This window comes from Sander vitreus, chromosome 16 (assembly GCF_031162955.1).
Source record: "Sander vitreus isolate 19-12246 chromosome 16, sanVit1, whole genome shotgun sequence".
Classification (NCBI taxonomy): Eukaryota; Metazoa; Chordata; class Actinopteri; order Perciformes; family Percidae; genus Sander; species Sander vitreus.
Window position 1 is genome coordinate 9,890,806 of NC_135870.1, and position 14,230 is coordinate 9,905,035.

The 14,230-nt window shown below is 38.2% G+C and overlaps 1 protein-coding gene across 1 annotated transcript in view; it reads left to right on the forward strand.

The window, feature by feature from the left end:
* Window positions 1-5,532: 5,532 nt before the first annotated feature.
* The window catches only part of pcsk5a (proprotein convertase subtilisin/kexin type 5a), a 36,058-nt gene continuing 27,360 nt past the window's right edge, over window positions 5,533-14,230 (forward strand). Inside the window, 7 exon segments of the mRNA XM_078271930.1 lie at window positions 5,533-5,538; window positions 9,691-9,942; window positions 11,816-11,920; window positions 13,018-13,191; window positions 13,330-13,473; window positions 13,764-13,840; window positions 14,093-14,181. Coding sequence (XP_078128056.1) covers window positions 5,533-5,538; window positions 9,691-9,942; window positions 11,816-11,920; window positions 13,018-13,191; window positions 13,330-13,473; window positions 13,764-13,840; window positions 14,093-14,181 — 847 coding nt within the window.

Genomic DNA, 14,230 nt, shown 5'->3' on the forward strand with positions numbered 1-14,230 from the left:
TTTACCACAGCTGGTTGTGTGTGTTTTCTTTCCAAGTTCAACATGTTTAAACCATTATTAGTGGTGGAAGAAGTATTTGTATCCTTTATTTAAAGCAGCTATAATCAATATTTTATAATAATGTATCAAATGGTACCACAATATTAATGTAAATATACTCCATTACAAGTAAAAGTCCTGCATTGAAAGTCATAGGTAAAAGTATAGAAGTACAAAAGGATCACAAGATAACTCTGAGGGGATGTACAATGATTAGTGGGGACATTGCAACAAACTTGTTATACTTTTTGGAATTGTCTCTAATATTTGCTCTTTTTGGTCAAATATTACATTATTTTATTTCCTCCATCTTGTGAAGGGCTCATTGCATGGGGGAATATGGTCTCAAAAACATATACAATGCAAGTCTCATTCAAAAACAATCCAAGGCACATAGGGTCTGTGCAAAAAATTAAAAAAAAGGAAAATGCCTTTATTTTACATGTACATATGTATTAAAATGACCAATCAAGATCATTGTCAGCAGTAGCTTGCACACCTGAAGTATCCAAAGAGTACCTGTATGTGATCACCACAAAGACCAGCTGCACTTCTACTCTATTGTCTTCACATTGGACAATTTAACCACTTTGGGCCTTAAACAGTTATTTACATGTGAATGAAACCATCCAGCACGCATATACCTCTGAAATGTGACAAGAGAAATAGCTTGCAGTCTAAGAGGTTGGGAACCACTGATTTAATCTTAAACAATGCATTGTATTTTATAAGCTTACCATATGATTTAAATGTAGACTTTTAATATGAAAGTAAGTAGTAGCTACAGCTGTCAGATAAATGAAGAGGAGTAAAAGGTAAAGAACAGTTCACTCTGATATGTAGTGGCGTAGGAGTATAAGGTAGCACAATTTCAATCCAAAGTGAGCTAGTTAATGTACTCAGTTACTTTCCACCACTGGCTATAATTATTAGACATTTTATTCGTCACTTTTAAGACACAGTGATATGTAAATGATTTTGGATCTCTAGCAAAATGTTGTATGAACGTGTTGGATGGCCTTCTCTATCAACACGGAGACTTCAACATTGGCATACCTTCATATACAAGGCTATTTTAGGTCTCCTTCCATCCTACCTTCTGACCTATATCAGTGTAAATAGTACCGGGACTTACAATCTTCGTTCCCAGGATCTTTTCCTTCTGTCTGTTCCAAAGGTTAGAACTGAGCTGGGAAAAAAGGCCTTTAAGTTTGTTGCTCCCTCTGCCTGGAACAAGTTACAGAAATCCATGAAACTTACTGAGTTGGTCTCATTGGTCACTTTTAAGAGGATGATGATTGACTTGGAGGCAGCCACATCTGGCTGCAGATGTTTTGCCTGATGTGTTTAGGATTGTGGTTGACATTGAAAGATTTGCTATGTCAGTTGTTTTATGTTTTTTGGTGTTTTTGCATATTTTGTGTTTGTATTTACTGTATGTGTGGTTGTACTGCTGCCTGTCTTGGCCAGGACACTCTTGAAAAAGAGATTTTTAATCTCAATGAGTCTCTTCCTGGTTAAATAAAGTTAAAATAAAAATAAATTAAAAAAAAAAACAGAAAACATGTTACACATTTCTAAGATATCACAACTCAATGCACTGAGCAGACGCTCTCAGTCCTCAGATGGCGGCTACGATCAGCCCATTTTCCTGGACACTTCAGGGCAAGTCTCAGGGAATTAAGCCTCAGCTGTTTGATGGCTGTGAGAAGCCCCAAATATTACTACTTAGTAATTCATGACACACATAAGCTGCTTCTATGAGCCTCTGAGGTGGTATGAGATCCTGACCTAATTTATTCCAAACTTCGTAAAGTGTTAGCTCTCAGTTTGTTTGCCTGCTTGTTTGGATTTGTACAACTATTGCCAGCTTCCACTTTGCCTCAAACAAAGCAGTAAGAAACAGACTGTTTTGTTTTTGTTGGGAGGAGTTATTGGAAGGAATATAAATCCGTGGCAGGCAGGAGTCCACAATCCCTTATGTACTGGTCTTGTAACTGCGTACACAAGCATACATATGTACACATAAGTGCACACACACACACACACACACACACACACACACACACACACACACACACACACACCTACGCTTGTTGAGCTGAGGCCCCCAACTTAACTCTGTGTCCTGCTGTGCTGCACTGAGGTGTAGAAGTTGAAAAGCTTTTGCTGCACGTACCGCCGCTTCAAAATAACACATTTACACACAAACTCTGTCGCGCACACAGTCTCACAACAACACAATCACACAACTAACATATTGTTCTCAGACCAACACAATGCATTATCTCCCCCGCAGTTGTTCCTCTCCCCATCACAACCAGGCACACGCTCTCTCCTAGTAGCTCTGTGTGTGCCGTGCGATGCTGAGAGTAGTGTAGAGTTGTCAGTCATTAATCTGCTACAGCACAGCCTGTAATCCTGATGACAGAGCAGAGCGGGCTTACAGAGAGCAGAGAGGATCTGAGCCCAGCCTGGAGTGGGGAACAAAGGAGCCAGAGAAGACTGGCTTTGAATCCATAAAGAGAAAGGAAGTGTTTGTGTGTGTGTGTGTGTGTGTGTGTGTGTGTGTGTGTGTGTGTGTGTGTGTGTGTGTGTGTGTGTGTGTGTGCGTGCGCGTGCGTGCGTGCGTGCACGTGTGCGTGTGCCTGTGTGTGTAGGGATTCTGGGGTGAGGTAGGTAACTATTTTGTCAGCAATGCTGCAGTGCCATTCAAGAATGCTGGCACACACAAAAGGGAGAAAAGCCTTAGATGGAAAGCAACCCTGGCTGCCGGTGTGTCACACTGACACATCAGGTAAATGGGCTCTGGTCATTATGGAGCTCCGGAGAGGCCTGCAGGGAACCAAAGAGAACAAACCTATTCAAAGAAACATCAAGGGTCAAAGTTGGCTCACGCAATTCGCTGCAACATCAGTCGAGGCTTGACTTAAAATGAATGAGAAAAAAATAACCATGTCTTGAGGCATCAACAACTGTGCATAATGGGCATGTGAAAACAACTACAACTGCCTCTGCATGCTGAGAGGAAGCAGCGAAGCTAATACGGCATGAGTCATTGAGCTTAGGCTGCTATAGAGATATTAAGTTTCACTTTACCACATTACATCTAAAGAGGTCATTTCACAGTCAATCAGACGGAGAAGTCAGAGGTGTTGGAGACAGAACCTGTCCAAAACGTCCAGTACAGAAATAATATTATTTGAAGGCTAATGAAATAAATGATGCAACATAATCTGTCTTTTCTCAATGCCTTAATAATGATGCCGATAAACAAACGCCAAAGATGCAATGATACTTGAAAGAATTTTCTTTTCTTTGAACTGAAATAGGAGCCTCATTAGTGACCAACTAAAATAAAAAATATGGATTGAATGTGGACCAGGGAATCCAAATTAAAAAATACACCCAAATACACACACAGAAACACACACACGCAGACACAATGCCTGGGCACATCCTCTGGCTCTGCTCTCTACATTTCAGAGGAATCACAGACAGTATTCCGGTCATATCTAGCATTCTGTGTGTGTGTGTGTGTGTGTGTGTGTGTGTGTGTGTGTTCGCACACGTGTGCGTGCGTGCGCGTGTGTCACTGGGACATTGTAAATAATGAATTAAAAAGTATTTCAAGACGACCTGCCAAGTTTCTGAGTAAACTGCGATAGCCGCAGATTGGTTTAATAAAATATGAGCTAAATTTTCCCCTGCCACTGCTGTCACTGATGCAAAAATGGGCAATGAAATGTAAATACATCATGGCTGGGCTGATGAGGATACCGACACACGGCAGAGCTGCAACAACATGATCAGATGTATATGGCACACATGAAAAGAGTTCTCAAGTAGGCTGGCTAAGAAAAATATCCAGTGTCCTGAATTTGTTAATAAGTTTGCATAAGTTTTGATTAGCTTCACAGAAAAACTTCAGACACACAGCAAACATTTTAAGAAAGAGTGGGATGATATTCGACAAGGGCCCAGACCAGAGATGTTGGAGGAGGTTCAGAAGAATCAGAAGAACATCCCAAATGTATATAGTTTGGGCTTCACAAGAACATCAACATAGGAGCTGAGCTGTGAGCAAAGTTTCAACTGTGTGCTCATTCCTTCACTTTTAATGACTTGTGTTATATGTTTTTGTAACAATATGTAAATGGTAAATGGACTGCATTTATATAGTGTTTTGTTCTAGTCTGCCATCTATAGTCATATGCCAATATTAACCAATTCACACACACATTTATAATTATGCCAGTAGCTCCTCACGGATGCTGATTGGTGTGGTACACTAGTAGTTTAGACACAAACGCCCTACTTAAAGCCTGCCTGACAAAATTGATTTTTTTGTGACATGTGATTCTCGCATGATCTTGTAAGAATCCAGCTGCCATGCAAGGTAGGCCTAAACATATTCATACCATAATGGTAGAGGCTGCCATGCAAGGTGCCAACCTGCTCATCAAGAGCAGTTAGGGGTCCAGTGTGTTAATGTGAGCAGCGTCATGGTGTACACTGTTTAATGCAGTTAAACTTAAGGCTGAAACATGATTCTCCAAGCTATACGTTGCTTCGTGCATGGGGGTCATTCGATCATGGTTGGTTGATTTTGTTATACTTGTATACAAGTTGTACGGTCCACCTCCCAATAGAAGTGGATCAACCAGTCAGTTGCTTGTAGCTGAAATTAGGCTGTGGCCCGAAAAAACGTAGCCCCTTAATTCACTTAAATGTGGTCGGCTGTTAACACAGGGGGGTGCCAACACTTTTGCCGATCAAATACATTGAAATACACATTACTGTTGGATAACTTTGTGACATGAACTCTGTATTTATATTGGGGTGACGTATAAAATAAAATAATTGCCAATGTGACAAATTCATGTTTCTGTTATTCAAACTGGTCTCCCTACATCCTATTTTTATCATCTCAACAATACCAGACACAACATATCCCCACTACCTTGTGTTGTCTTAGGGCTGTTTTTGGTCTGCCACACATCATTTGGAGGCTACTTACAACACTTGGTGGTGAGACGTAGAGTTTTTCACTCTATATAGTATACTCTATATACTGCATATGTAAAAGATCTGACAGTTCATAAACCAAATAAAATAAAACTGTTAAAGCCACACTACGGATGACAGTAATCACAGCTTCAAAATGTTAACTACTTACCATGACATGTCATGCAGCAAAACTCATTTTGCCAAACAATGACAGTTTATAAAAATGTTTTTTTTTTTTTTTAAATGAACAAAGAATAAATAAGAGTTCATGCCTGTGCTGCCTGCAGGGCAGTCAATGTGCTTAGGAACACGTTTGACAATTATTTTCAGGGGAATGTGTCACTGTTTGAAAGGAGTTTTCTGAACATCAAAGTCAGTCTCTCTGAAGACATGTTAGATAACTTCAAAGTCCTGTGACTGCTTTGCCGAGAGGTGCTTTTCCTTTGTTTTGTTCAGTTTGTTTTTTACTCCACTGTGGAGAAGATGACTGTGAGTGCATATTGCATCAGGAACCTGTTCTTTGGGATATACGCTTCAAGGTCCCAGTGGACATTGAACATGACTTTAAACAATATATTGACCTTGGTATCCAAGCAAGATGCTTAGAGAGATCATTTTCATGTGGATTTTCTTCTTGGTCTTATTAATAATTTGCCATGAATTGTTACGTGATGACACAACAGACAGAATAATTATTAACATTTTAAAACTTTGATTTTCTTCAGATTTTTCTCTGGTTGCACTTTACATTCATCCTTCTAATAAGAAATGTTTAAGAGACTATTTTCCTTGAGGCTCTCGCTTTTTGTTAATCCACAACAAAGAGCTTGTCCAAGGATCGCTGATTTTCTCTTAGATTCATGGTTCATATGAGGATCCTTGGCTGCTTGTGATGGAACTGAATTGTCATTGGCTGTGCTGCTTGCATTTACCTGCAAGTCTTCTGTAAAACATTAGCTCAGAAGTGGTCATAGCAATCAATATCCTGCTTTTTCAAACATTGCCTGATAAAAACATCTCCAGACTGTCCAGTCCAAGGTTGTATCTAAGTGATATTACGTTATGGATAAATCAATTTAAAGGCATTGAAAACCTTTTGAACCATTGCAGACTGAAAGCAGGATTAATTAGTATGTTTTAGAGGTTCTGGTAGGTGGATGTTGTTACCTTTGGACAGAGCCAGGCTAGCTGTTTCCCCTTGTTTCCAGTCTTGTGCTAAGCTAAGCTAACCGGCTGCTGGCTGTAATGTGTCACTTAATATTTACCGTACACACATGAGAGTAGTGTCAACCTACTCATCTAACTTTCGCAAAATGTTGAACTATTCCTTTAATAAATAGGATAGTACATATTTTATATTAGCAACCACCTGTATTTACAAACAACACTTTTTTCTTACGTTTTTTATATTACATATTTGAATGATTGTTTTGCATCTATTTTGTCCGGCAAAAGACCAGTTGCTGCCTTATCCCTTTATTTCCCACAACATCAAATCAGCAGCAAGAGATGCCCACAACTCCTCCCAATTAATAGGGGATCCTCCAACAACATGGAATATACATCACATTATGAACCTCATCGACCTGACACACACACATAGCAGGTCTCTGGTGGCATAATTATACTGTGTGACTAATGCTGTGGCATTAATTGAAATTACTGCCACTGAAGAATTTCATTAGTAAAATAACAGTAATGTATTGTGATGACTTATGATTATTTTCACCAGGCTAAGCCTGATGTAATGCAAAACAGGCAACAGTTCTTCTTAAATAACGCACACAGATCCTAGTAATATTTACACACTGGGACATGTTGCATCACATATCCTGGTAATTCTTAATTTCCTATCAACTCCAACTATTTGCATTTCTCCATGTAATACAGTATTGTATTGTTTTAAATATGCAATAATAAGATACTTTGGCACTGGATGAGAAGTTCAGAATGGATTTCGCTGTAGTATGCTTCAATGTAATGAGATGAAATAGAGCTTTCCAGCTTTGTAGATGGCACAAAGGATTTAATTTAGTTCACCTCCTCCTCCATCTTCTCCAGTTTCTCCTCACAATTGTCAACGGTATGCAAAACAAGTTGTTTTACCAATGTGCACTTTTCTGTGCAAGATTTTTTTTTAAATGTAGGTGTTTTAGTTACAGATAATTCTCCTAAACATGCTAGAACTGATCATCAATCAAAGATAATGCAGTAAAAGGCTGTGCTCTTTGAAGTAAAGATGGAAATACAATGTTATTTATTAAGTTTAAAGATTTGTTGGAAGTGGTAGATTGAATATTTTGTCAAAATATGTTTGCACAACATAATAATATTTATATCAAAAGTACTATTTATTTAATTATTACAAGTTCTTTATAATGCAGCAATTTATGTAGGCTTTTTGGTATACTAGCATTATTATGAAAAGCATGATAATCAATTTAATCATAATTATTATTTGCTGGATTATAAGTTTTTATATAAACCAGCAAATAACATCCATAGTACTTATAGATCCTTTGACAAACTGTCAGGAATAAGAGATGAAGTAGTAAATGCACTCCTAGAACTTGGTGCAGAAAATTATGATTGAAGAGATCTTTCATGTTTTATTGACTGTATTCCTTTATGTATGTGTTTATTTATTGAAATAAATGAGATCTGTGAGAGGTCTGTGGAAACCATATAAGAGCTAAGACAATGTCACAGTTAAAAAGCTATATGACAGAGTGCACAGTTGCTCAGAGGGCGATCAGATTGACATTTTGGGTAATATGGTTATTTACTTTCTGGCAGAGAGTTAGATGAGAATATTGATACTCCTCTTGTTAATGTTAATGTAGAATTCAACAACCCACAGATTTGCATTGTTATGGCCCTACACAGGTGATTTCTCAATTTACTAACTGCATGCAGTTTATCACCACCACTCAAGTCTCATCTGTGTAGAATCGCAACATTAAACATTAAGAATATCTTGATGGTATTCTTCTTACACACCATAAAGGTTTATTTTCTGATTGCTACAGATTGACCCAGTTAAAGCATTGAATCTTTAAATGCAAAGATGTCGCTTCACAATGAACAGACTGCTGTGGTGCCAAGGGAAAAGGCATTTGGCCAAATAATAATACTACAAAAACATCCATTGCCTCAAAGGAAATATTACTTGTTAAATGTTATGTGTTTTTCACTGAAAACACACAGGCCATATATACAATCAGTTTAGACAGTGACTCCTTCTCTCCACAAATGATTTGTCCAGGAGCAAAGAGTTGACTGAAATAACCATCACATGTTATGAGGTTAAAAACATGAATCTTATAATGGTATTATAGCTGAAATACTTCTGAGTACACATGCATATTGAAATACGATTATAATACAGATATAATAGAAATATGAGTCCATTTCACCTTTTAATGGTAATGCTGTGTTCTAAATCAGTGGTAGAAGACATACTCAGATGTTTTACTTAAGTAAAAGTATTAATACTACCGTCTGAAAATACTCCATTACAAAGTCCTACTTTCAAAATCAAGTAGAAGTACAGAAGTATTAATTACCAAAATGTACGTATGTATGTGTGTTGGGCCTGAAACAGTTATTTAAATGAAACCATCAGAGAAATGTAGATAGGAAATGTTCTTTTGGGGGACATGCTAACAACTCATAGACTTCTAAAACATGTATCAAGGGGCCTCAACTAGACATGGCTCGTTTTGTGCCGGGTCACAATATGAAAACCACTCATTTAATCTTTAACAATGTGTTGCATTTTATAAGATCTTCATGTTTTTTAATATAAAATCTTAATCTGAACTACAGCTACATCTCTTAAATAGAGGTAGTGGAGTCAAAATTACAATAATCGCCTAGCCCACCTCGCCTACCTCGAGTAGCTAGCCCAGTAGAAGTACAGTAAGTATAACATAAAATGGGAAATATCCAAGTAAAGCACAAATACTTTAAAACTGTACTTAAGTAGGCCTACAGTACTGGGAATAAGTACATGTATTTAGTTACTTTCCACTATTGGTTCTAATGAAAACATGTTATTGCAACTGCTTGCCATTTTTGTGTTTAGGAATACAAATAATTTGTAAAATGTTGTTGTTGGGAAACGTAGGTCTACACCACTGACTCTATCACTATGTCACTATGCCATAGTCCTATAGAAAACGCTTTTTTTTTTAAATCATTTATAATAATGTAGCCTATTTATTGTATGCTGCTTTGTCAATTTAAATGCTTATTAAATTATTGAGGCCTATAATGATGACAGTTTATTGTAATTTGCAGTTTCTATTAGACAGTTCACATTTGTTTCTGTGGCCACATCTTAAAAATGCACATGTTTTACAGTAGGCTATAATGGCAACTAATGAGGAAAAACAAGGGTTATTTCATCAACACGACAACGTGCAGACGAAGCTGCATCATAAGGGCATTTTGGGCTACAACCAATCCTCATAAAGAAATACACTACAGGTGATCCCTGGCTCCCATATTGAATCAGTAAATCGATGCTTGTTTCCAGTGAATGAAAGTCAAGTCTTGACAACTTCAGCCGTCAAAGATCCTTCCGTTCATGCATAACATCCCATGAAGCAGTTTTTTTTTTTTTTTTTTTTGCGACAGTGGACTTCCATTTCGCCATTGAGAAACACGTTCCGCAGGAGAGACAACGCATGAAACACCTGGTGCCTCACTCTAATTAGAGGAAGCCTCTTTATCTCTGCAGTCATGCGGTTCTTAGCGATGTGGATGGGAATTCTGCTTCAGTTTTGTCATGCAACGATTTACACCAACGACTGGGCGATAAGAATAAGAGGGGACAGTGAGTCTGTCAACAGGATAGCAGAGAAATATGGATTTACTAATATGGGTCAGGTAAGTGTGATGCCACATACAGCACTGTAGCCTATATAAGAAGCACCAGAGAGGGACACACCGAGCATTTGCAGTCTTCATCTTAATTGTTGTTTAGTTTCTTTTGAAGTATTTAATTCCTCAGTCGGTCACTGTTAATGTAAGTGTGTAGGGAAGTTCAAAGTGTAGGCCTCTCAGTCAACGAGCTTCAAGTTAGGCCTCAGCCCTAATGGGACAAACACATCTAGACAGAAACCAGTCAACAGTATGAGGATTGTTGCTAAATATTGTCTTACATTGTTAAAAAGAATAATCTCTAACTGATCACTATAATTGATATAGATTTAATCAGAGAAATCAATACGTTAATACTGCCCCGTTTAGCCAATGACCAGACTGTCAGATCTGCAATGTCTTATAAAATATTTCAAAGTAAGGGTAATATATTGCAAATATCCAACTGGAGTAGTATGGTATTATATTTGAGATTGAAATTGATTCAAATTGAATTGCAATTCACTGTCTGCCATCTGCCTGGCATAAACTAGTCATTTTTAATTTCTGCACACTATTCTATAATATTTTATTTCATATTTTATTTGTTATATTTGATCAATATAATAAACTTGCACTATTTTATGTCTTAGATTGTCTTTATTTTACTTGTGTGATTTTTTTTTTTTTAAACATAATTATGAGCATTGTTGGAGAGAGCCTGAGACCAACAAATTTATTGACTGCTTCTGTAATTATTGTGCATTTGATAATAAATAACTTGAAACTTAAGAAAAAAGAGTTAAGAAAATCATGATCATATTATTAGTAATTTATATAGCTATCTTAGATGATTATGTTTCAATGATTAAAAAAAAGGTAATAGCCTAACTGGTAGAAGTATAACTAAACTGTTACTGCAGAACAGCGTTTACATATTAGTTTAGTCATAGGGACTGAAAGCTTTTACTTTTGAGGAGTCCTGGAGAACTTTTTATATCAGAAGTCAGCAGCTGCTCATCTACATTACAAGCCTGCCGGGATGTTTGTCGTCAGTGTGAGAAGGATACCAAGCTGCCGAAAAAACCAAACACATTTTGTTCTCTTACCTCCTTGCTTTCATTTCATTATTCCAACCCCAACCATATAATTTTAATTATCCGAGCAGTTAAACCTCAAAGAAGCAGCAGTTTATTGCCATCTCAATCAAGGTTGCAAAGAATTTGTCAGAACTCATTTACACAAAAGAATAAAAAAAATTAAAAAAAATCAATCAGACCAGAGATGTCAATACACCCACAGAATGACCAAATAAAAACTAAATCAATAAATAATAAAGCAAATAAATAAAACCGAGCGAGGCCAGGCCCATAAAATTCAACACATGTGCTCCCTGGGTATAGGTGCTGTAATGAAAGTTGCAGTTCTTGGGTCCATGTTTCACTACGGGTGATATGAACCAGGACAACCCTTTTGAACTTGGCTTCATATAGCTGAGGGCAGAAGTCAAAAGCAAATTTCACATTGAACCATTGGCCAATAAATACGGATTAGGACTATAATGTAGTCTTGTCAGTCACAGAACATAGCCAACCCATGACACTTACTTTATATTAAACATACATTACCCAGAGCTCCTTTTCTTATATATTAAAAAAATCTATCTGTTTACTTGGCATTATAGACACACACACATGAGCAGCAGTGTGGTTGGTGTCTTGTGGCTCAGGTTGCCGTTGCCTGAAAAACTATCACTGGTGTAAGGTAGCCAACTTAATGAAACACACCAGAGGCAGTTTCATAATTTAACAGCTGTTTAGTGTAGGGACAGAGCAGGATGGGCAACACACCTTCACCTGAAAACAAATTAATTTAGAGGATTTGATGTCTGTGTCACCAGATTGGAGACCTGAAAAGTTATTACAGTTTTCGCCACCACGAGACGGCAAAGAGGTCCATTGTGTCCAACAAAGAGGTGTCTGTTAGCATCGCCAAGGAGACCAAGGTATAGTAATGAGATATGAGGAGACTCTGCTGGATTATTTATTAATTAGCAGCATGTCCCCTTCCTATCTCCAAACACATGAGCACACACATTCATGTACTAGCCCTTTCTACACACACATGTATGTTACTCAAACTGCCTGTTTGAAACACCCATCACTTCCTGGTTAAACTTTGACCCATCTACTAGATCGGCAAGTACCAAGTCTATGCACCAATCTGATTCCACGTAATTTAGCCCACAGTTTTTTTTACTTTTACTTTGAAGTAGTTTATTTATGTTATCGTTCTGTTATAACTGACTGTCAAACTAGATAATAAAAGAAAGTTCTATGGCATTCATTCTCTGTATGCATGTGTTCATGTTTTACAAAGGGTTTAGCCAGGCCATACAGCAATGATAGCAATCATATCACATCCATTCAGGATTAGTAGTACACAGCTGTTAAAAAATTATATATAAATAAATAAATGAATATAATTTACACACTGGTATCGGATCAGTACTCTGTATCGGCCGACACTCAAGTTCAGGTATCTGTATCAGGAAGGAAAAATGCTATTGGAAAATCTCTACTATCTATAACTAAAGTTGAAAGCATAGTTTTCCAGTTCAGTTGACCTTTTGCTAAACCCCTCTTATTTAAACGGAGCAGCCAAACGGGGTTATATTAAAACAAAATATCTGATCTACAGCCATGCTACAGTAGGAAGATTCTTAGAGCTAATGCAACAGCTGCTGATGTTTAGCAGGTATAATGCTTACCATGTTGACATCTTAGTTTAGCATGTTAGCACGCTAACATGTGCAAATAACACTAAACCCAAAGAACAGATGAGGCTAATAGGAATTGGTAATAAACCATAGTATTGGACAAATTAAAAGATTGACCTGATGATGGTCGTAGATAAAAAGTTAAGTGATCACCAAAGTTGGTACAATTCATCCTGAGGGGCTAGACCAATGTCATGGCAATCCATCCGATCGTTGCTGAGATATTTCTCGACTAAAGTGGTGGACTTACGAACCAACTCAGACTAAGCCACGCAGCTATACTTGTCTACATCTGTACAAGTGCCCTGTGTGTTCCTTTTAAGGTGGAATGGCTCCAACAGCAGGTGGTCCAGAGAAGAGCAAAGAGGAACTCCAGAGCAAGTCACATCTACTCCATTGACATGAAGACCAAACACCTTCCCACTGCTCATCCTCAGTCCAACCGCACCCAGGCGCTGCTCTATAATGACTCAATGTGGAACAGCCTGTGGTACATTGTGAGTCAGATTTTTTTTTTTTTTTGTTCCTTTTACTGAGCTAAAGTCTGAAACCCAGACAGACAGAGCCTAGAATAGACCCTGATTTATTCTTTACTCCCAGGGGCTAAATTGAATGTCCCACTATTTGCTCCACAGCGCTGCAGTGATGAGTCCAAAGGCTGCCAGTCTCGTATGAACATTGCACGGGCCTGGAGGAGAGGGTATACTGGGAAGGGTGTGGTGGTGTCTGTCCTAGATGATGGCATTGAGACAGAGCATCCGGATCTGAAGCCAAATTATGTAAGTGCCCTGGGATGGGACGCTGTTTTCAGGAAGGGGACATTAATCATAAGCAATTTGGCGGAGCTCTTAGTGTAAAAGCACAGAGCTGAGACAGATATTGCAGGCAGAGCTTTTGGGCCAAAGGTTCGGATAGAGCCAAGAGTATAGGAATGGACATTAAACGTCTGATCCACTTAACTGTCGAGTGGACTGGTGAATAATGTTCTTTGTGATTTGTCTGATGAAACGGAGACAGACAGCTACCGGCATCTCATAATGTGCTGCTACTTACTATCCATCTGATTCAGGATCCACTCGCCAGTTATGATGTGAACGGACAAGACGAAGACCCTTCTCCGAATTATTCCAACGATGCGTTTAACTAGTGAGTACTTCTTATTCCTAGATTTCTTTTTGCACCTGTTTTGCAGTTTCCTCTCCCTGTCATAATTCCAACAATTTAATTAATGCACGCTTTTCTTTCCATTTTTCAGTAATTGCATGCATATATGGATATGCAAATCCCCCAGTCTGTATTCTGTCTTCTCACTGGTTTGATGTAACGGAAATAGCCCGTCTTCTCCTCATGCATATGCATCTAACCTCATGTTCTGATGTTCTCCTCCTTTCTCTGAAGCCATGGGACACAGTGTGCAGGGATGGTTGCTGCCGTTGCAAATAACTCTCAATGCACGGTTGGAGTCTCTTTCCACGCACGGATAGGCGGTGAGTCCAAGTGACAGCATGAAACTGGAATGCAGAAGGACTTCTGGAG